This window comes from Ambystoma mexicanum, chromosome 7p (assembly GCF_040938575.1).
Source record: "Ambystoma mexicanum isolate Mex_15411 chromosome 7p, UKY_AmexF1_1, whole genome shotgun sequence".
Taxonomy (NCBI): domain Eukaryota; kingdom Metazoa; phylum Chordata; class Amphibia; order Caudata; family Ambystomatidae; genus Ambystoma; species Ambystoma mexicanum.
The window spans coordinates 159031528-159055630 of NC_090939.1; the positions used below are offsets into that span (position 1 = coordinate 159031528).

The 24103-nt window shown below is 44.7% G+C and overlaps 1 protein-coding gene across 2 annotated transcripts in view; it reads left to right on the plus strand.

Moving 5' to 3' along the window:
- The window catches only part of LOC138525776 (cell surface glycoprotein CD200 receptor 1-B-like), a 142225-nt gene extending 119991 nt beyond the window's left edge, over nt 1-22234 (plus strand). For both annotated transcript variants that reach the window (XM_069635976.1, XM_069635978.1), the window contains 4 exons: nt 3663-3774; nt 4553-4616; nt 20713-20843; nt 21996-22234. In XM_069635976.1, the coding sequence (XP_069492077.1) occupies nt 3663-3774; nt 4553-4616; nt 20713-20772 (236 nt within the window). In that variant the 3' untranslated portion in view covers nt 20773-20843; nt 21996-22234. The remainder of the gene's footprint in view (nt 1-3662; nt 3775-4552; nt 4617-20712; nt 20844-21995) is intronic.
- The last annotated feature ends 1869 nt before the right edge of the window (nt 22235-24103 follow it).

Sequence of the window (24103 nt, forward strand, 5' to 3'; positions counted from 1 at the left end):
AACAACCTAAACTTGACTAGCAAACTCATTTTAGTCAAATCTCAGCTTTTTAAAAAATATCAGCAAAAAATATTATCAATGAGTTAATTGATTTAAATTTTTTATAAAGAATATATCATGATAGATTAAGATCGATATTTATGATACGAGAAAAAGATATTTTTGCACACTGATAATGCACTGAACATAGAGCACTTTAAATGTGGCACATTAAAGTATGCAGACACTTTAACCATAATTGTATGTAGTGTGTTGCTTTTTAGCCCACTAGTGCAGGATTTGGGATTTTGCATAAACAGCTAACAATAGTCGGGATAGATTACTATTTCTGTGAGCACAAGCTATATATTAAAACACCCCCCGCAAATGTTTGGTTTTGCTTAAATGAGTAGTACTAGGCGTGCCACGCATGATTTTACTGTTGTTATAATAAATAAGTACACATTGGCCATTGTGCTTAATGGGCATAATAAAGAATTTACAAGGGAATAATCACATGAAAGAGAGTCTAACATTTTACCACTGTGCATATATAATACAAAATAATAATTTTATATAAAATCGAGATGCAAAGTGTATCTAAAATTGAGAGTGAACAGCTAGGCTAAGATGGCCGCCTGCATTGTATAGGTTTTTTGCATGAAGCTTAAGTAGAAGTCACGTGACCAGTAAAATGATGACTCTTTGCATGTGTAGAAATAGAAAATGCTCAATGTAGTATGGTTGTAATTTAGCCTGAAGAAGTCCCAGAGTTTGGGGTAGAACACCTGGCGTGAGACGGTGCATTTTAGGACTACACATACTGTTTGTAAGTCCATGTTGGCTGAATGGATTTTAAGTGTATATTGAAGAACAATTGAATATAAAAGTAAAATGTTTTCGCACGTTTAATTGGACCGAGTGCTCTTTTTATCTTTGTACTGGCTAGGGATGTTTGCTGTATATTAGAAGGTAACAACGTAGTCAGACATTTGATAGAAAACTGAATACGGTGTGTTCCGCAACCATAATAAAGAGCACCCGCTGGCTGTAGGCTTGTGCACCACTGTGTGGGAACCGGTGCATATATATATATACATATAGGATATAGGTTTCTGTGCAATATTGCTTAGCTTTGTAATACTCTGTGCATGACTGAACAGGAGCTTTAATAGATTAGTTAGCAAACTGAGAAAAATTCAAACTATGTAGTACTTCATACTGGATTCCACTCTTATACAGCCAGAAAATCTTGCAGACAGGCGCTGAGCACATCCACTGCGAGCTATGGTACTGCTATATAGATGACCTATTCATTTTATGGGACAATATGAGACAAATTGTCTTTGCCAGCTTCTCCTGATTGGCAACACAGAGTTTAAATCAGATCCCTGTTTAAAATCTAGATTGATGCATGCACGGCAGACACCAGTAATTGCGGTCACCCCAGAAAAACATGGCTGCCTCCATAACAATGAATTCATGGATTGAATGTGTTTTTATCAGGTTGGATAATTGGAAAATTCAAGTGAATTTAGCTTCAGAGAGCCGACCCAGACCTTTAAGACGAGGTGGCACTGCTTTGGCTTTGAGATGAAAGGGGTTGCAGAAGATATGCAAACATCAATAATCAAAACGACTCAGGAAGTTGGCAAAGTTGACTCTTTTAATATCAATTATCTAAAACAGGGAGTACAATGAACATCAACGGACGTCTCATAGCATGGTCTCTCAATGCATTTGACATAAAACACCATACTTACAGTAAAAACGTGTCATTTTTTTACGTTAACCTGCATATTTGCTATCGTCATCCTACATGACAAACTACAAAAACTTAGTGGCAAATGTGATAGGCTTAAGGGAACATCTAGGTATACGTTCCATACTAGTCTAAGAAAGTGATAGGCTCCTTAACGTCAGGTGGGACTACTAAGCCCATCCTTCAAACAGGTCCCTATGAATGTCACTAAATACATGACATCCTATTGGTTATACAAACTATAGGGTTCTTAATCATACAGCCCCCTTCAATTGTTTGGCACTCTTACATTCGTCTGTACTTTTCCACCCCCATTAGCAGCATGCAGGATGGACTTCCAGGTGCTGGTGAGCTGGTCATAACCATAACTTCCCACCAATTAGCAAATCATCTATCATCACCACAGTAGTCTGCACGTCAATTAAGCCTTTGAACTTGGCCTTGGAAATGTTCTTTGCTCTGGAGAATACAGGGGAGTAGAGGCACGCTCTGCCTCTCTGCGTAGGTGTGGTTTTTCACATTTGTCCAAGTTCATCCCTTCACATGACTGAAAACCACAAATTTGAGCTCTGGTGCATTCAAAATGCTACTATTTAATGAAACTCTGATGTCTTCCTTGTTTTCGTCCATGCCTTCGGAACAGGAATTTCATTCTTTCACACGATTGTAACTAATGTCTGCTCATCTAAGTCCATTAAGATCTTGGCTTCTTGGGGCTGATCCAGCCTAGCCTTTCTGAGATTCACTTCTGTAATTTTGTTGTTTTTCAACTGCGACACACTGGAAAAGGCCTTCCTTCTCTGGTCCAGCTCTGCTATAACACGTCGTGGAAACATCCATTCTTTACTTGCTCCTATATATCTATACGTTGGTGCATGCCGCAATCTATTCACTACATAGCTATCCTCAAGAATTCTTCGTCTACCTGCGTTTCTTTGCATCTGTACACATATAAAATGACTTCATATCTTCATAATTTCTGTAGCATAAGTTTCTTCATCTTGAGCCTGAGATTTCACTTATCTTTGATACTTTCTTGATGCCTTAGAGAATATCTTCACTCTCTCGTCTCTGCATCTCTTCCATGCACATCAGTCTGGCTTTGTGTGACGTCACCAATCTGATCTTTTATTTATCGGTCCTGCTTCTTTTGGGATTTCATTCAAATGACCATCATACTGTCTCGTAGGCAAGTATGACTTTCTTAATGGGAATCTTGCCTCCAGGATTCTCCTTGGTATCAGTATTTTCACTGGTACTCCACGTGTCTCAAACTGTGGTTCCCAACATATGGGCAATATGGGTGAGATGGTTGAGGTGGCGGCACTTGGCTCCTTCTCTACATTGCCAAACGGTGAGTGTGGATACCTTAGCACAGTGGTCGAAGTGTATAGAAAGAAGTAGTGGAACTATGTTCCCTGCAGGCCTGCACAAACTCCCCACAAACACCTTCATCATGCCCCTGCCACTCACAATACAAACCCCAAAACCCACAAACCCATGCGCCTGCTGTTTAAGGGAGTGTTCAGTGCAGTGCACTGCAGTGCAGGTTTCAACTGCTTCCTACACTTTTATTTTAAAACGAAACCATTTCAGAACGGTTTCTTTTTCAAATAAAAGGATAGAAGCTGTAAAACGTAATTAAAAAAAGTAGTAGAGGAGCACCGCTCCCAACCACTCCCGCTCACTTCGACCACTGCCTTAGCAGGACTTTGGTTATTCTTTGTCTGTGCATAGATGGGTGCAAATTGTATGCTAAATTGACAAGCTCTCCTTAAGCATGTACTCTCCCTCCCACCTCTAACACGCCAGCAAGTTGTCCAAACTGTTTCTGCCATTACATGAATGCTGTCATTAAACAATCCCTCCTTTATGAAGCATTTGGCTGCTTTATAAGTATCTTGTCTGCTTGTGTTTGCAGGGACATGGGGCTGTAATCCAGCATTCTCCATCTGGTTTCGTGCTTCGTTGGTTTTCATTCTCATCGCCATCTTTTTGGGATTCATTACCTACTGGAAGTATCATAAACTTAGGTATGGCCCATGACAATAATGAACCCTTTTCTTTTTATGATAATGCTTCTTGGCCTTCTTTATTGTGACAAGCTGTTCTTTTTTATGTAAAGAAACGTATTTATTCTGAATAACGATTAGCTAATAATTAAAGGGGACGTTAACTCAAAAACGTTATGGTTTAAAAATATTTGGCCATAATTAAAAATGTATATTAACATTTTTTTTTAAAGTTGCTATGAGCACTAATCTGCAAATGTGCCTCCGAGTCCTGCTTTTGAAGTACTTGGAGGCATCCATTTTGCATACAGAAACAGTTTCATCTGTTTCTTTTAATTCTCTGCTCTCACGGCAGTAATCAAGCAGGAGCCCCCTACTGGGAGCTTAAGCGTGTTGCTGCCAGAGAGCAGAGAATGAAACAGCACGTTCACAGGACAGTCAGTCCCTATGAATGACACTCCTAATACAGCAAACACACACTTTTCAAATCTGAAAGCGTTGGTTTGCTGCATTAGGATGGCATTCATAGGACGGCCTGTCCTGTGAGTGAGGCAACCCAGTCCTGCTTATTTCACAGGGCGTGTTTGCCTTGCTCTTTCAAAAGGACTTGTGTGCTCCCAGAGTAGTGATGTTTGTCAATGCCCCAGAACAAAATATTAACAAAATGGCAGTGTACCATCATGCGCAGGTTCTCCTATCAAGCGAAAGAGAAGTAATGGGAGTAAAACTCGCCATGCATTGCTCTTATAATTCAAGGAAGGAGTACTTGCTCAGTTCTTTCGTTTTCTCTTCCCCTCAGGCAATGTTGCAAACATACGTGTTCAAACAACCCTTCAAAATGCAGAGGGCAGCAAAATCCGCAGGTGAGAAAACCATTTCCATAATGCTGTTCCTCGATGGCTCACTTGCACTATTACATTGTCGTAAAAGGACTAACATCAAAGGTAAATCAGTCTTTATTGCTCAGAAATACCTAGGAAGTAGGCCATCGACTCTCGTTGAAAATGGAGATAGAAATTTGAAGTCTTATGGTAAAGTTGCCTTTTGAAACGCAGTCATGTCTCTTTTTTCACGCTTTTTTGATTAAATAACTTGATTTCTTTGTGATGGCGTCCAATGCATTTATTTCTACGTGTGGTTGGTTCATCTCTGATTTAACCTTTTTTCTTATATGCTTTGAACATAGAGCTGGACAAATATGTGTCTATTGATATGATTTAGAGATCAGGCGGTCAATCCATGTACTCCATAATATCCCAAAGTGCCTAACCTCACCAGGATGGCTTCAAGGAACCCCGTTGGTAGCATGTTTGATAGGTTTTTGGGTATTATAGCATAATTGGACACTGGTGGGTCACCTTTATGGCATCCATACAAAATCGAATGGCGAGGTCAAGGTCAAGCGGCCATCCACTGTTCTCATGGTCGGTAGGTGTGCATCACGGATGAGTCCATGACTTGCCTTCCTGGAATGTACAGGAGGGAAACGCCAGTTCTGGCGTGTAGCATGGGATGGACAAACACTTCACTGGATCGAGATCCTGCGCGTGACACCAAGAAGAAGTCTGTAAAGTTTGACTGTGGTGATCGCCCCTTATTGGGTGGCTGTTGACATATTTGAGTGGAAGTAACCCTACAATCAGAATTCCTTCCCTTGTCCTCACTTCATTTGTCCATAAAATGGATGGCCTGTTCAGTTACACGTCATTGTATAGAAGAATATGCCTGACCTAAAGATGGAGTGTGAAACCGTGCTGAAGAATCTGCAAGCGCACTGCAGACGTCCGCAGTGTGAAGGTCTGCCCGGTATGTTTCACCTTTGCTAACTTTGCTGCTGTGGGACCAGTCGGGCAAGGACTCACCTGTCACTGCACACTGCCCTATACACCCACCATACAGCTTCTTCACAGCTTGGTGCGTTCTGTAACTTTGTTGACGCCATTGTGGCTGGAGCTCAACCAATCTGCAGGTTCTGCACCAGACACAGACCTGTTAAACAGAACCTTGTGGCGCCATAGACACTCAAGTGCCCGCCAGGACCATTCTACCACCGCCACCCTAATATCCACGTCGAGAGTTCCTGACGCAGATGAAGCCCAATTTTACCTTCGGCCAGGACATCTGTGGGCTGATACCGCTTCAGAGCTTGAGCAAAGCATTTCACAGGTTGTGGCTGACAACAGACGAAGAAACGCGACTGACATTTTTTTGATGCTTTTGGCCAGAATGGGGATTTTTTTTTTCAGATTTTGACATTTGGATGTAGGTCCTCATGAGGAAGAACATTCAAAATTACACGGCAAGGACTCCCGCTGAAGCATGACCATGTACCTGCACGGTGATGCTCATGTGAAGCTAGCTCAGAACAATATACTGCCCAGCCAATGAGCTTCTGGTTATTTTAAACCCTAAAATCCAAGCCAAGTTATATCAAGATTACACAAAGAAGAGTCTATGAACTTCTGGAGTTACCCGGGAGTAGCCAAGGTAATCGTGAATGGAAAGGTTTGGGTCATGATGAGCCCTTAGAACGGCGTTGACCCTGTGGTTAGCCTTAAGCCTAACAGTTTTCCAATTATTTCAACCAAGCCTGCAGGGGCCGGTGCTCCCGGCAGGTCAGACCTGATGGGAGCATGACCCCTGCAGGCATTCTCATAGTATGGCGGTCCAGAAAGGATGCCAGGACGTTGCTACCGGCACCCTTATTTCAGTCCCGACAGACTTGGAATGAGGTAGCATATCTCGGCTAGACAGATGTGTTTTTAAATGTGTTAACCTGAGAGGCGAGCTTGACCTAGATTGCCTGAGGTCATCTCTCACCAGGTGAAGAAAGAACAACCTACAGAGGCCTCTTTGTCTTTTTTGTTCCCAGTGCACTACCTCTATCAAGGACCCTGGAGAGAAACTCGGTGCCTCTTTGATGTTGTCATGTGATGGCAGGTAAGGGGTTCCAGTGCTTAAGTGGTCGATTCTGGATCCTAAAGATCAGTGCAGCTTCGACACTAGATCAAAAGGGAGTGATTGTGTGCAGATAATTTCGTCTCCCTATGTGTAGCTGGTAAATACTGCTAGGTACCAACCACTCCTACAACATGCTGCCTATCAGCCTCCCAATGAGATGTTCCCAAGCATCTCACCATCACTTCCTGGTTTCCTTTACCCGAGCCCCGCTCACAGAGACGAAACATGTCAGAATGCCCTTGGTGCAGCACCTCTTTTCAAGACGTTCCTGCTCCCACACATGTTCTCTGTAAAAGAGCACCAATTCCCCATGGGGGCGGGTCGGCACTTGGAAATTGTGAAGCCACTTTAGCAGGGTATGGTGTAAATCTGAGGTGGGTGGTCAAGCTGTTGGCGCAGGGCTGCAGCATCCAGTGTCCCCCAGCAGGGGGCGATGGATAGAAAACAGAGGGCGTCACCTAATTTAGGCTGACCTGAAGTGACAAAGGACAACTGAAATGTACCACACATTTTAAAAACATTGACATTTTCATTGCAAATTCTAAAAGGGCCGGGCTGCAAAGGATGGTGTCTTCGGGAGGCTGACCGGTTTACTGAGTCTATACTTACAAGGCTACATTCGGGGACAGAGGGTCAGCATTAATCCGGGCGAGTAGCCCTTCTCCCTCTGAGCCACCCAGAAAGGAAGTCACTTAGCAAAGGTATCAGTGCTAAAGTACACCAGCAGAGGAAGCTGAAAAGCAATGAATGAATGCAAGACCAGCGTCCGGAACAATCCCAGCCAGACACTGCAAGGCTTAAAGTGGGCTCTGTTCTGGATAGTTGCAGGAAGAAGCATGGGAAAGACTGCAACCCCAAGGGATTATGAATACTGCATGGTCCCCATTCTCCTTGCGTTCTCTTCCCTTCTGCAGCAACCCGCCCTCTCTCTCTTTTTCTTTTTCTCCGTCTCCATCCTTTTCTCTACCTTCTATTATCTCTCTCGTTCTCTCCCCCGTTTTCGCTCTCTCCCTTCTAGTCTATCCCTCTTTCTCTCTCCCCAGTCTCTCTCCTTCCCCTCTATTCTCTCTCTCTCCCCCTCTATCTATTTCTCTCCCTTCTATTCTCGTCTCTCTCATTTTCTCTCTCTCCCCATTCTTCCTCTCTCTCTCTCTCTAGCCCTCTCTCTCTCGCATTCTCTCCCTCTCTCTGTCTCTCTCCGCCTTCTATTCTCAGTCTCTCCCATGTTCATCCTCTCCCCCATTCTCTCAATGTTCTCTCTCTCCCTATTCTCTCTCCCGCCATCTCTCCCTCCTACTCTCTCTCCCCTCTTTCTCTTTCTCTCCCTTCTATTCTCTCTCTCCCATTGTATCTCTCTCCCAATTCTCTCTCCTTCTATTCTCCCTCTCTCCTAGTCTCTCTCTCCCTTTCCCGTCTATTCTTTCTCTCTCTCTCTCCCATGTTCTCTCTCTCCATTCTCTCCCTCTCACTCTCTCTCTTCCATTTTCTCTCTCCCTCCCACTCTCTCTCACACCCCCTCCTATTCTCTCTCTCTCTCTCCCTCCTATTCTCTCTCTCGCTCTCTATCTCATATGCATCGGCCCACGTTACATCCCCCTGTTCCAGGCTTGCGTTCAGACGCATGATTCCAAGTGAGAGGCCATTGGTCTGTGCTGGAAGGAGGAGAACATTTTCATAGGAGTAATCTAAAGGAACTTCTTCAAAGCTGATGGAGTGATGCATTGTGTTGCTGTGGCGACAAGAGTGGCGCCTGTGTGGTACACCTGGTCCTACTGCATCATGTACAGCAGTGTGGCTGCACTAGAGAAGATGTCAATAGTGAGTGAAGTACAGGATGAGCTGGAGCTAGAAGATAAAGACTATTTCCTGCAGAGCACATACCCTGCATGCAGGACACAGGGTAGATCATAATCGCCAGTGCATCCTGTCCGTGTCTGTGAGGTGAGCATCAGCCGTGCACAGACCGTTCGATGCCACGCCCGATGGCGTGTTTCTGAGAGGAGTGATGTACATTAAGGGACGGACCATGCAGAACTCGGTGCCCTTACCAGCAGCAGCATTACCCCTGCAGAATGAGTCTCTGGCTCCAGAGACGGCCTGAGGCATGGGCAGTCTATGCGGTGGCACAGGGTGCTGCAGCAGACGGGGCCCCGCTGGCGTCTAACTCATATGTATGCACTTCCATCCGAATGCACCGGCAATCACTTTCCAAAACACCTTTCGACAGGCTCCGGCTGACAACAAAAGTGTGCAGTCTCACCTTTCTAATGCTTCACGGACTCCCTGCTGTCACATGTCCGAGACCATCACGGGCCCCTGCTGTCACATCTCAGAATGCATCGGAACCCCCTGCTAGCACATCTCCCTCTGTTCAGGAAGAAGCAATGCTTGGGCAGGAAACCATAATCTCCGGTGCTCGTGACCACTCACCCTCCCTTCCTGCAGCGAAGCAGCAACCGTTAGCCCCTTCAGTCACAGGCAGTCTTTGTTCGACATTCAATTCAAGGCAAGGCCACTGTGAATCAAAATCATTAGAACTCCATTCACAGAAAATGCCGGCGAAATGCAGTTGCTACCTTCATAAAGCTTCTGTTTGCCAGGCATAATTAGTCACTTGGTGGGCATCTCTTGATCTCTTCTCTGTCGGAGGTCGCTGAACTTGTGCCCATCCTAACTCTGACCTGCTTTACATTGCTGCCTGCCTACGTCATTTGGGGAGCTGAGCTGACCTGCTGATCATGCCGCTTTATTTGCTGCTCAACCTTCCCCCCAGTGCGTGCCTCTGTGTCCTGCGCTCCCCTATGCTAGTGCCATATGTTCCCCCTCAGTCGTCTGACTTCAGTCCCCAAGGTAAGTGTCCTTCCCCCTACTAGCATCCTTCTGAGAGAGAGAGATGAATACGTCATGCATACCTCCAGCTACTCCCTGGCCCAATAACGCCCAGGTGAGAAACGTTACTCACTAAGGCAACCATATCACCCATATCCTGAACGAGTGCAAACAGAGATGAACGCACTGTAAGCTAAAGATGGCGAGAATAAACATGCTGACAATGAAATCACACATCTGCATCCATTAGACATGAAGCACTTGTGCAATCAACACGAAGAGAATGCACTAAGTCAAATATGCATACATAACACATATTATCATTTGCAACCATGAAGAATGTAACATAAGTAATATACAAGTAGACTGCAACACGAATAGCACGGGAGTAGAGTTCACTAATATAGAAATGCGATAGTAATGGGCAGCCATCTTTTCCAAAATGGAAGCCGCAGCAATCCTTTCAAATACATAAATGCCTTAAGACTTTAGAGAGCGCAGGATGCTGAAATGACGGAAATATAAGATTCGTGCAGAGCTCATACAGTAACTCGAAGCCTAAGCCAAGGTCATGAAGAACTTGGAGAGGTTCTGCATGTTGCAGAGAAGGCACTAGATAAGGATTCCCAGGACGCAAGAAGTATACTCCCAAATTCATTAAAGTCTGGAAAAGCATAACCATCCGTTCGCTGTAAGTCAAGGGCAGGATAATTGAAAGTCAGAAAACCCAATGAAGAACAAGCTCAAGAGCGCCCTCAGTGGTGAAAGAAAACACAACACTCATACCAATATTAGCTAAAATAGTCATAAATACAGGGTGAAATAATTTCAAACACAGTCCTCTCATACGTGACCCATAATTCAAGAACACTGTCTATTAATTAGTGCAGGCTCAGATGAGACACCTGTTTTACTCCTCATGCATATCCCTAGAGGCAAGGCGCCTTACAAGTTTAACTACAAAGCTGATCACTTTGGCTCATGGCCTAGGCAATGAGGGATGGTATTTTTCTTGAATCAAAGCTGGCAGCCTGTGGACCTCCCTCCCCCTACTCCCAATTTGGCTCATGTTTTGAAGACGTGTCAGTTGCTCAAGGTTGGTTAGCAAAATGGCAACCAATGAAAACCCCCAGTACCAGACCGCTCATTATGTATTATGCCAATCAATTAATATTTGTAAGAGTGATGTCGTTTTGTTGTTTTCAATTTAGAGGTGGTTTTTGGAGGAGCCATCAGTTAAGTATTATCCTATTGATTCTAACACCTATAGAGTTCTACACATAGTTACTAATATTATGCAAAAACCTTACCCCATAGGTTTGGTATTATGATATCATCGTTATGACGTGTTTTGGGTTTAAAATACGATGTCTTGTATGAAAAGCTTCGAGAGCGGCAATTTTTCTGTTTGCATCCTGTCCCTGCTTTATGTTGGATTGTTAATAAAGCCGGCTTTGCCTTTCACGTTGACCATTTCCGTCATTGAGTGTGGGATTTCTCTGCCTCTCATTCCTGCTTAATCTGGGGTTTTCCAGATAATTTGAACAATACGCAGGCTATATTCAGACCCCCCTGCTTAAAGCTAAAGATGCCACAAATGTGCATTTTAACGAACCCTGCAAAAGGTTTTTTTGGTAAAAAAATGGACCTTTCTTAAAAGAAATAACATCACAATATGATTGGGAAAATGAGAAAGAGAGAAGGGATTGTGGGGCCACGGGGGGAGCAGTGGTGTGCACAAGTGGGAGCAGTGGGCCAGATGGGGAGTAGTGGGTCAGGTGGGTAGCGGTGGGAAAGAAAGCAGACGGGGAGCAGTTGCCCAGTGTGCAAGAAAGCAAAGAAGAAGCGGGGGGTCATAGAGGAAGCAGTGGGCCAGAGGAGCAGTTGTGGGCAAGAAGGTAGAGGGGTAGCAGTGGGCCAGAGCGGAGAGTGGCAGGGCAAGAAAGGAGAGAGGGGTAGCAGTGGGCCAGAGGGGAGAGTGGGAGCGCAAAAAAGGGCAGTGTGCCAGAGGAGGATCAATGTGCAAGAAAGCAGAGGAGTGAGCAGTAGGACAGCAGGGGTTTTGTGGGAAGCAGAGGAGGAGTGATGAGCCAGAAAGCAGGAGGGAGTGGTGGGCTGAAAAAGGGGTGTGAACTGCAAGTTGGGAGAAAGGATGTGAGATGCAGAAGGAGCTACAAAGAATGAAGGACTGCAGAGGTGTGAGTTGGGAGCAGAGTTGGGAGTGTGGCAGAGACTGGGACCTGCAAGTTTTGTCTTGGAAGTGTGACAGAGCAAGGGAGTATGCACGTGATTAACAGAGTGAGAGGTGTGGGAGTGCAAGTTGTGATGGGGATGGTATAGTGGTAGGGGTGTTGGTGAGTGGTGGAGTGGGGCTCTTGGCGTAATAGGAGAACATAGAAGAGGAATATTTGCACCATTATAACTGATAACAACTAATAAAGTTAATAATGTGAAATAGGCACACATATTTAAGCAAAAAGTAGAGCAAAGTCCAAACTGTTCTCTCAAGCCACGGACATCTGGGACTTTTTCTATTAAGTTGCTAGCTTGTGTGGCCCTTCCTATGACATCATCACATATGAAAATTGTAGCGGGTGCCACACTTACTTTCTGCCCGGGGCCCCACAAATCCTAGGGCTGGCCCTGCCTGTTCCCTTGCATGGCTGTATGAGTCACACCTTTTAAATAGGTGGTATCTTCCAACATGGGCCACGAGAAGTCCACGTATTCTCTAGCACAGTGCCGGCGGGTAAGAAGCACGTGACATGCAGACAACTCCATGCATGTTACCAGGGAATGCAACAACACAAACACCAAAGAACAAAGAACATGTTAACGAGCAGTGCAAAACTATGGTCAGGAGCGCTGCAATCAATACGTTTTTTAAAAGACACACTATGGCGAGTAAAGATGCTGGCGCAGAACTCGTTGCACAATGTGGTGTAGGAGTGCAAAGAGGCAGGAGGGAAAGGAAGGTATTGTGTTTAATTCGAATTGGTCTTGGAAGTTTTTCGCGCACATTCAACCAAAACAGAAGGGAAATATTCGGTGCACAGAGGTTTCTAGGCACGGACCCGGGGATCGAACCAGTGTTGCTCCATGTCGTCATGCTTCCAAAGCGAGCATGTTGCCCTGAGCTATCCTTCAGAGAGAACAGGACGCATCCATCTAACGTGTAGGACTCTGGTCCTATTCAGCACGCACATGCAAGAGTGGGGGATGGGGGAGGGGGTAACAACGAAAAAAGTCCTGCTACTTTCCCCCCAAATGCAGGGCACGCAATTCTACATGGTCTCAATCGTGCCCACAAACCGCCCACCCCTGCCACACTCTACTTTGTTGGTAACATTAGAGGCAGATGGCATTTTAACACATAACAAACAATATACAACAGCTAATCATTACAGATGCAGGGAACTCATCTATTAGAGCTCTGTCCAGGCACTGTGGGGAAAAATACATACAAACCTCATAATTTGCATATGGATTTCACCCACAGAAATGACTTTACAGAAAAGGACATCACATCAGTCTTTCATACTTGGAGGCACCATGGACTTGACTTTAGAATAAGTTGCCATAAGTAAGCCAAGTGGCAAATAACTTTATGGTGCAAAATACCTAAATTGCACTATTGTTATATATGGAGCAACTCTATAGTCAGGCTTTTTTTTTAAATAACAGCATGATATATTTTAACATAAGCTCTAAAGTGAATCACTTACAGAGCTGCAGATAAGACACAGTGGCCCTCATTACGACCCTGGCGGAGTGGGATACCGCCAGCGGTAATCGCGGCGGACCCGTCCGCCGTACTACGAGTTCCCTTTGCGCCATGGAGGTTTTCTCCGCCTGGTTTTACCGGGCGGAGAAAACCATGGCGCTAAGGGACCTCGTTGTTAATTATGCCGCCGTACTTTACGGCGGCGTAATTAACTCCTTCCCCACTCCCATTATACCCTATGGGGCAAGAATGGGAATGGGGAAGGGTAAAATGGGGATTGGGGATTTACCGCTCCGCCAAGGTCGGCATGGGGTGGTAAATCCGCCAACCCCCATGGCGCTATCGGCGGCTTTCCGCCATGCTCCGCGGTGCATTTTGCACCGCGAATTCCGCCAGGGTCGTAATGAGGGCCAGTGTGATGAAATGATCTGCCCAGGATCACACACTTTGGTTAAATGGTGAAACCGGTATGTGGACAATTTAAGCAACTGAGCACGTTTAGTTGATATAGATATTTATTAAGGTTTCCCTTTGCATTTCATGTGCTTAAAACCTTTGTAGTAATTCCTTGGAAGCAATGCACATTACATAATAAACTAACCTTTCATAATTAGCTTTACATTATACACATCATCCTAGAAATATGCTGAGCAATAAGAGAATGACTTTAGTTTTAGTCTCCCCATCCTGCATGCAAAGTCACAATAGCATCATGCAGGTTAATGTGAACCCAACACACCCCCCTTGGGTAAAGCCATAGTCATGATTTCATAATGTCTGCAGCATTATGCACCCTTCTCACTGCTGATCACTCGCCCCCATGCTCATTTCTAAAGGTACAAAAGTCCCTGCTAATAGTCACCCCTCCCTCCTATCAGTGCCCTTTGACTCATATTGAAATGCTCTGTTGACACAGAGCAACGTGAGAGCCCCTCTGCTGCTGTCCGGAGCCTCTTGGGACACCGCTCCTGTTTGGAAAGTGTAAGGTGCCCTGCTGCAAGGACAATGAGCGTGCTGAGCAGGAATTGCCCAGCAAACTTTGTCCTCGCAGCGGGACACCTCTCCCATTGGGCATTGATTTAGTCTTGGCAACAAGTATATTTTCCTACTATGAGGCACAGGGAGCTTCTTTATATAAGGCCGTGCAGTGCCAAAAAGATACGTCCATGATATCATTTCTTGGATGATTTTCTTGTTAACTTTTTTAAACATTCTGTATATGGTCCCAAATGTGAGCCCTAGATACCAACTTATTTCTTAGATAGGTGCCATCAGTATTCCAATCTATATGATATTCGATCTTAAGCAAGAAATCATTTACCAGGACATAACATTCAGTTAACACTTTGGAACGCTTAATGGGCATATAATCACATATCAATTGATAGATCCTGTCATCTTGATGTTTGCAGGTTTTAATGTATAGGTTATATTTGCTGACTACAGCCTGTGTACTTAATGACATGATTCCCAATTCCAGCCTCGGGAATTCCACAGGGACCCAGTTAGGTACCCTCAACCAGTATCTCCATATTTTGGCTTCCAGTTTATGAAGCCAAGCGTGTTCTTTACCTGAATAGATGCACCCCCATAGAATATGGTAGGCACTAAACCAAATAAGAGGCCGGTATGACTGTATCCCCCTTGTTGGTTTACATAGTTCCTTACCATAGCCACCTTGTTTATGTATGTATTTATACATTTATAGCAGCGTGCATAGCCCGTAGGCATCTAAGCGCTAGTTACAATACAGAAGAAGTGAAAATGAGGAGAGGGAGTGCAATCATTAGTTGAAGAGGTGTGTTTTAAGTTTTTTTTTCTGAACACAGGATAGGAGGGTTCAGCCCGCAAGTGTGGGTGAAAAGGGGTTTCTTCCAGCGGGTAGCCGCGCAGACTGGGAAGCTGGAGCCTCTGGCTCTTTTGCGGTTGTATCTTGGTGTAGTCAGGCAATGTCTGTAGGCAGACCACTGTGACCTCACAGGTGCTTGTCTTTTCAGTTTCTGGGTGAGGTATGTCGGCGCGTGGCTGGATAAGCACCGCTGGGTGATGCGGAGAGTCTTTGATTGTATTCTCTCTGTGACCGAGAGCCAATGAACGGATCTTCTGGCTTCCGAAATGTGGGTGAGTTTACCCAGGTCCATAGCTTCCCGGGGGGCCTTGTTTTGTGCAACTTGTAGTTTGTTCAAGTTTTTTTCGTAGGCACCACAAAGTAGTGAGTTGCAATAATCCAACTTGGACCCTTATTCATCACCTGTGTGGACCGAGCTTCTCTCAATGCCGCTTCACTCAAGGAGTTAGCAAGTACAACTCCCAAATAGTTATGAGTCCACTTGCATAAGTGTTTGTTGTTCCATATGCCATCTATGCGTGCATCCCTTCTTCACTTTACTGACATGCGTTACCTTTGTTTTGTCAGTGTTTATATTCAAGCCAATATCCCGTGAACATTGTCCCATTGCCTATTGGTGTGTGGTCTAGGAGGACCAAGTCATTGGCCTAGCTCATCCAGCATATATGTCGGTCCCCCAATTCTGGCAGGAAATGATTTATATTCTTAAGTGCCCTTTCCATATCTGCTGTGTGAACATTAAAAAGGACGGGGGTCAGCACACATCCCTGCTTTAATCCTTTGTTGGCACATATAGGGCAAGAGCACATGCTCTCCTCATCCAACTTCACGGCCACAGTAGTGTTACTGTACAACTGTAATGGTACGGCATAAGACTGGAACCACTCTGGATGCACGGCGAGCTGCCAGTGACGTCAGAGTTGAGAGCTACACAATTGCGGCTAATATAATTTAATGAAAACATTACACTTTAAGATCCCACAAGTGGGAGAACAGAATACAGTCAAGCCTGGAAGAAGATCTTGTGGTTGAAACACGTGTCGGCTGTTTTCACTTTCATTAAAATATTCCGTTCATCTAACCTTAACATGTATGTGTAGTGTGGTTGTGAATCGTTGTACTTAAATTACTATACAACTGAACCACAAGCTCAAGTATACCAACCGGGAGTCCCAACCATTCCAGTTTAGCCCAGAAGAGGGATCTATCGAAATTGTCAAAAGCTGCGCTGTACTCAATTAATGCTGCATGTATAGGGGCGGCATTAGTGCTATGTTTGTCCGCTCCTAGTGCCCTCATGAGCAATATATTTTGCGCAGTGCAATACCCTTACCTGAAGCTGGTTTGGAAAGGGGACACTTTGGTCCTTTGAGTCATCCATTTGTTAATCTCTTTTAGTAATATATTAGCAAAGACTTTACTCGTGACATCAAGAAGGACCAAGAGCCGATAATTTAGTGACTGTGCTCTATTTCCCTTTCTATGCGCAGGCACCAGTATGGCGTGCTCCAGAGAATTCAGGAAGACATGATGTAATGTCGGGCAAGGACCGGGTGATAGGAGCTAGGCTCCTTACATCACCAATGACAATGGCCTATCAGAGGCCGGAGATGTAGCGCATCCGTACAGCCTTATATGTGGCTTGATACGTCTTGCCGTGCAAAAGTGAGTAAAGCAAGTTCACTCCATACGTGGCTCTGTGTGATCTTTGTCTCTGGCCCTGCAGTCCAGCCTGATCCCTTAGAATGACAGGACACATATCTCTCCAAGATCTTCTCATAATACTGATATACTGATTTATCACACATTTTTAAAGCACAATATTAGCCAGCCCCTCGAGCCCAGGCACTCTTGAACTTTTAAGTTTGCATATAAAATTATAAATATCTACCTCATCATAATGTTTCATTGTAAACCTTCTCATCAGGATGGCCAGCGATACTGTCCATTTCTTTCTTTGCATGTTTTCTTTTTATGTTTTCCTCTTTACTTTCCATCTCCCTTAGTCTACATCTCCCTTCCTATCCTCTCCTTGTTTTCTTTCCTTCTCTTCATCACACCTTTTTATTGCCTTTCATTGTTTCCTTGAGACGGAAGGAAGGGGAGAGAAAGATGTTTCGGGAGGATAGCTCAGGAGCAACATGCTCCCTTGGAAGCAAGACGGCGCAGAGCAACACAGGTCTGAACCCCGGGTCACGCTTAGAAACCTCTGGGTATTAAGTGCGTTATAAATAACCAATTATAATTATAATGATTGAAAGGAAGGGAAAGGCTGCCAAAGGTTCTGCATCTGGTTCTGGGTCTGCACTCTAAGCATCTGTACGACCTTTGAACGAGTGATGGGACAAATGGCCGAAGATGTGTGTGTTTCTAATGGGAAAGCTCTAATTTACCATCAACCAAAAATATTAACGCCACCACAAATAGTTTATGGCGTTCGTATCCCGGATAGCCAAATACTCACTACGTCTGCCGTGGGCCAAACCCTTCCGTGAATCTGGCATAAAGATGATTTAGCAAACTGCTTCCCATGATAAAATGGCTCAGGCGTCCACAGCAGAGCACCCTAGTCCTTAGGAAAGCCAGAGATCAGAAACAGTCCCTTACTTTGCCTCTAGCATAACTGAATCTCTCCCTAACACTGCCGCTAGCATAACCAAATCTCTCCCTAACTCTGCCTCTAGCATAACTGAATCCCTCCCTAACTCTGCCTCTAGCATAACTGAAACCCTCCCTAACTCTGCCTCTAGCATAACTGAATCTCTCCCTAACACTGCCGCTAGCATAACTGAATCCCTCCCTAACTCTGCCTCTAGCATAACTGAATCCCTCCCTAAGTCTGCCTCTAGCATAACTGAATCCCCCCTTACTCTGCCTCTAGCATAACTGAATCTCTCCCTAACTCTGCCTCTAGCATAACTGAATCCCTCCCTAACTCTGCCTCTAGCATAACTGAAACCCTCCCTAACTCTGCCTCTAGCATAACTGAATCTCTCCCTAACACTGCCGCTAGCATAACCAAATCCCTCCCTATCTCTGCCTCTAGCATAACTGAATCCATCCCTAACTCTGCCTCTAGCATAACTGAATCCCTCCCTAACTCTGCCTCTAGCATAACTGAATCCCCCCTTACTCTGCCTCTAGCATAACTGAATCTCTCCCTAACTCTGCCTCTAGCATAACTGAATCCCTCCCTAACTCTGCCTCTAGCATAACTGAAACCCTCCCTAACTCTGCCTCTAGCATAACTGAATCTCTCCCTAACACTGCCGCTAGCATAACCAAATCCCTCCCTAACTCTGCCTCTAGCATAACTGAAACCCTCCCTAACTCTGCCTCTAGCATAACTGAATCCCCCCTTACTCTGCCTCTAGCATAACTGAATCCTCCCTAACTCTGCCTCTAGCATAACTGAATCTCTCCCTAACACTGCCGCTAGCATAACCAAATCCCTCCCTAACTCTGCCTCTAGCATAACTGAATCCCTCCCTAACTCTGCCTCTAGCATAACTGAATCCCTCCCTAACTCTGCCTCTAGCATAACTGAATCCCCCCTAACTCCGCCTCTAGCATAACTGAATCTCTCCCTAACTCTGCCGCTAGCATAACCAAATCCCTCCCTAACTCTGCATCTAGCATAACTGAATCCCTCCCTAACTCTGCTTCTAGCATAACTGAATCCCCCTAACTCTGCCTCTAGCATAACTGAATATCAACAATGGCCCATGCCATTATTTTGGTGGGGAAAGTGTTGTCAGACCATTTTTGGCCCAAAGGTAATGGCTGTAAGTGCTGTGTCTCTGCTTTACAGGGGTGTGGTAGACTTCCAGTGCTGTGCTCTCTTTCTTATAACCCCCTTTTCTCATTCTACCTTTTTACTCCAAACTCCTGGCACTTTGAGATAGAGACATACCAATGCAGAGAAGCAGAGAAGAAATCAGATGTCGCCTTAAATTAAAGGAATTTTTCAGTGTCTACAGTGTCATCAAGGTTGATAAGCGATGTTATGTTATGTTATGTTATGTTATGTTATATAGTCTTATAAAGCGCACGTAGGCCATGAGGCATCTTGCAGATGTGTAAACGCCTGGGGGACATGTTACATTCTGCACCAACAACTAACTCTACAACACAATAACTAGCACACAGACAAATCTGAGAGACTTTTTATTCCAATAAAGACATTAGACTTTCTTTATTTTCTCTTCCTAAGAAGGGACTCCTTTATTAATCTTTCTTGAATTCCTTTTATTAAACCTAAGGCACTATTCAGACACGCCTTGTCTTTCGCACTTCATTGCAGTGACATGCATAGAATGTGGAGGCCGTCTTTGTGCCACCCCCTTCCTAAGTGCCCCACGGTTATAGGTTAAACGATCGAAATATTTATTTATTTTTGCAACCTTTTTTTTGGGGGGGGTCCCCCCAGGCCCTGTTTTTTTGGTAAAAACATTTTTTTTACCTATACGAAAACCAAAAAAATATATAATTAAAACAAAAATTAGATCTTTTTGTTTTCGGCCCTATTGTGTCGATCCTTTTGCATTCGATCCTTTTTCATTCGATGCTTTAACTGGACAGCGTGCCCCACAGTGCAGCTAGAATTCCTGCTGGAGTAAGGCAGATCATGTTGATTCAATTTTATGCATAATTTAAGGTTGTGGTACTAACGCAATGATGGAGTCCCACGGGGCTTTATTGTGGATAGGTCGAAATACCACATGTGGTAATTCCACCAGGACTGTTATCACCACTTTTCATGGAAGAATTACCTTCATAGCTAAATACATGGTTTGTGTACATATGGGTTTTTAAAGGTAAAAACTGCTGCCACGGTAAAACAGGTAGTATTTGGAAATAATTAGTTCCCGGTAACTGCTCAACTCCTGATCTATATTTCAAGCCAATGAGCCTTACAGTCAAAAGGGCCTAATCGATCTGATGCAATAGGGTGCACCATAACATTATTTGACTTTCCTGTGGTAGTGCGCAAAGACATAGACCCTCATTAGGAGCTAGCCGGTCCTGGACCGGCTGACTCTGAGTATGCTGGTAGGGGCAGTGAACTAATGGCAGGCCGAATCTGCCTGGAGTTCAGGCCCGTATTGTCAGAGAATTGCCCCATCACTGGCGCGGCACTAGCGGTCCCTGTGATAGGGGCAAATCTATTCCATGGAGTCCATAAACAATAGGACTCCATGAAATGGGAACTTACTGCCATTGCCGGTAAGGCGAGTTTGCCGGTAACACGCTGGTGCGACCGACGGGTTACCGGCACGGGTTACCGGAACACTCGTAATGAGGGCCCCAGTGGTATGTTTGATGTAAGTTAAGAACATTCATGCCGTTCTGAAGGTGGAACAGTGGGGGAAAGAATGAGGCTGGAAGATTCTGAAGAAGTCAGTCAGAGAAGGTTATGGACTGAGTGAAGAGTTGCACAGAGCAGGGTTTTTTTTATAGGATCTTATGATGCATAAACAAGATGTGTTCAAGTGCTCACGTGTGGACCCGTTGCTGAACACATAGAATTGCAGATAAGGCAGTCATGATCTTTAATTGTGCTCTACAAACATTTTTGTGCTTGTTACTTTTCTAGGTTGAAGAAGGCGGCCCTTATGCCAACTGCACGCCGGGACCTGATGCTATTTCCATTTAACTCCAGAGGAGCTCACACTGCGAAATCGCAATTCGCGTGGTGATATCATCCCCCCAGCCCCTGTTTTTTTGGTAAAAACAATTTTTTTACCTATACGAAAACCAAAAAAATATATAATTAAAACAAAAATTAGATCTTTTTGTTTTCGGCCCTATTGTGTCGATCCTTTTGCATTCGATCCTTTTTCATTCGATGCTTTAACTGGACAGCATGCCCCACAGTGCGGCTAGAATTCCTGCTGGAGTAAGGCAGATCATGTCGATTCAATTTTATGCATAATTTAAGGTTGTGGTACTAACGCAATGATGGAGTCCCACGGGGCTTTATTGTGGATAGGTCGAAATACCACATGTGGTAATTCCACCAGGACTGTTATCACCACTTTTCATGGAAGAATTACCTTCATAGCTAAATACATGGTTTGTGTACATATGGGTTTTTAAAGGTAAAAACTACTGCCACGGTAAAACAGGTAGTATTTGGAAATAATTAGTTCCCGGTAACTGCTCAACTCCTGATCTATATATCAAGCCAATGAGCCTTACAGTCAAAAGGGCCTAATCGATCTGATGCAATAGGGTGCACCATAACATTATTTGACTTTCCTGTGGTAGTGCGCAAAGACATGGGCCCTCATTAGGAGCGAGCCGGTCCTGGACCGGCTGACTCTGAGTATGCTGGTAGGGGCAGTGAACTAATGGCAGGCCGAATCTGCCTGGAGTTCAGGCCCGTATTGTCAGAGAATTGCCCCATCACTGGCGCGGCACTAGCGGTCCCTGTGATAGGGGCAAATCTATTCCATGGAGTCCATAAACAATAGGACTCCATGAAATGGGAACTTACTGCCGTTGCCGGTAAGGCGAGTTTGCCGGTAACACGCTGGTGCGACCGACGGGTTACCGGCACGGGTTACCGGCACACTCGTAATGAGGGCCCCAGTGGTATGTTTGATGTAAGTTAAGAACATTCATGCCGTTCTGAAGGTGGAACAGTGGGGGAAAGAATGAGGCTGGAAGATTCTGAAGAAGTCAGTCAGAGAAGGTTATGGACTGAGTGAAGAGTTGCAAAGAGCAGGGTTTTTTTATAGGATCTTATGATGCATAAACAAGATGTGTTCAAGTGCTCACGTGTGGACCCGTTGCTGAACACATAGAATTGCAGATAAGGCAGTCATGATCTTTAATTGTGCTCTACAAACATTTTTGTGCTTGTTACTTTTCTAGGTTGAAGAAGGCGGCCCTTATGCCAACTGCACGCCAGGACCTGATGCTATTTCCATTTAACTCCAGAGGAGCTCACACTGCGAAATCGCAATTCGCGTGGTGATATCATACCCTAATGCTCCCTGGGCTGATTCCTGCAGGAATTGCATAAGGAAAATGCAGATTGTCAGCCCTGCTCGAAGCTGAAGCTTTGCAAGACATTTCTCTTTGATAAATGCTGAATCAAACACTTCCGAAAATCTGCCTTTTTTGTGATTTTATAACTTTGCCATTGAGTGTTTAGTATTATCTGCTGCATCCAAAATCATCTGTGCCTCCAAGTAACTGATCATGATGGTTTTTAGTTAATGCTAATGCCTTGTGCATGTTCCATGTTTGTTAAATGCATAGCACTAAAAAGATAATAAGGCAGCAGTCCTTTTCTTGTGCATGGCTAAGAAGGTCAGACTGGGTAAGTTCTGATTGGATATTTCTGAGATGACTTGTTGCAATACCTTAAGACTCACCCCTCTCTACATTGTTTTTCCAAGTCTATACAGCCCCTGGCTCCACTCATTAAGGAATCTGGCTTTGCCTTTCACGTGTATACAGATGACGACAAGGTTTTGCTTGAGCTCAGTGGAAATCCAGGAGACACCATGGATGCCTGATAGATGACCCAATGCTAGCAAATCCGCGATCCTGGGTCTAGACTCAGGGTCAAGCACCAGGTGGTGCCCAGTTACATGCCTCGTCGGTTGCAATCTGCCCTTTTTCCAGTTAAGTTGGATAAACCTCGGGTATCTAACAGGTCCAGTGCCAGGAATTTAAATCTGGGTGGGCTAGGTGTGTGATCAGGGGTGCCAAAATTCAATTGGGTATGTGTCTAGGAGTACCCTTAAGAAAGTGCTGTTATTGATCCAAATGTCCCAGATCCGTGATCCAGCAAAGAATGTCTTCCCAGATCTGGAAAAATACATGTGTGCCCACTCCCCCCCCGCCCCTATAAAAAACAGGACAGAGAAAAATAATGTTGCAACATCAATCTACCCGTCTTCCCATCTTCTCAGCCCTTTCTATTATATTCAATCCTCCTTCACCTTTCACCCTTCAGCTTCCCTAACAACCATTCGCATTTACCTCCACTCCCACCTATCCCCACCAGCCCACAGCCTGCCTTTGTTAGCCTGGCTGGGGAGAATCGAGGGTGATGCCACCTGCTCCTCCTCTGAGAGGGCTGAGCAGTGAGTCCCCCAGTCTTTGTACCATCTCAGATGGTGTTCGCCCAACAATGTCTTCCTGAAGACTGTTGTTACTCCCAGCAGGCCTCAGAGGAGTTGCGTGTGGTCCCTCCAACTTGCTGTGAAAGATAGACCCAGTCCTCCCACCAGAATACTGAAGCGAGCAATAGGAGATTTGTAATTTTCCTTTGCATTTTTGCAGAACATTTTAATTGAGTTGAGGGTCTGAGGGAGTGCTAGTATGTAGGAGAGAGTGCTAGGGCTGGAAGACCTGCATCAGGAGGCAGACAGTGTTGGTAGACGGGTTTCCAGCATCCTAGTATCTCTCCTGGCAGGATGTTGCAGGGAGGAGAGGGCCTTGCCCCCCTGCCATGCCCCTGTACATCATTGTCTGGTACATGCTGTTTACATACTGGCTATAATATGCAATTGTCCACAATGACCCTTTGATGGGTTTACTTTGATTTGCTATTGAATGACACAATTTCTCTCAATATATGTGGCCTAATATTTTCAAAGAAAGATGTGTGTGTGTGTCTTTGACAGGTCCTAATTAATGCCTATGCTGTCCATCTAATAAACCATGAGTGAGGCTTTTTGAAATAGCTTATAGTGAGAACTGAATCACTTCTAGGGGCACCTAATCTTAGCAGGTAAGGCATAGTGAAATTAAATGATTTTCCCAGGATCACACTATTTGATTAAGTGGTAAAGCCAGAATTTGAGCATAGCCTGAAATTTAGATACTTGACCATGCATCTTCCAAGCTTAAGTTGGTACAAATCAAGATAGTACAAATATGTTTTGAAGTTTGGTTTTGAATACCTAAAAAGACTCCATTTTATACAGATTACTTAAAAAAAATGCACAAGTCACATGATAAACCAA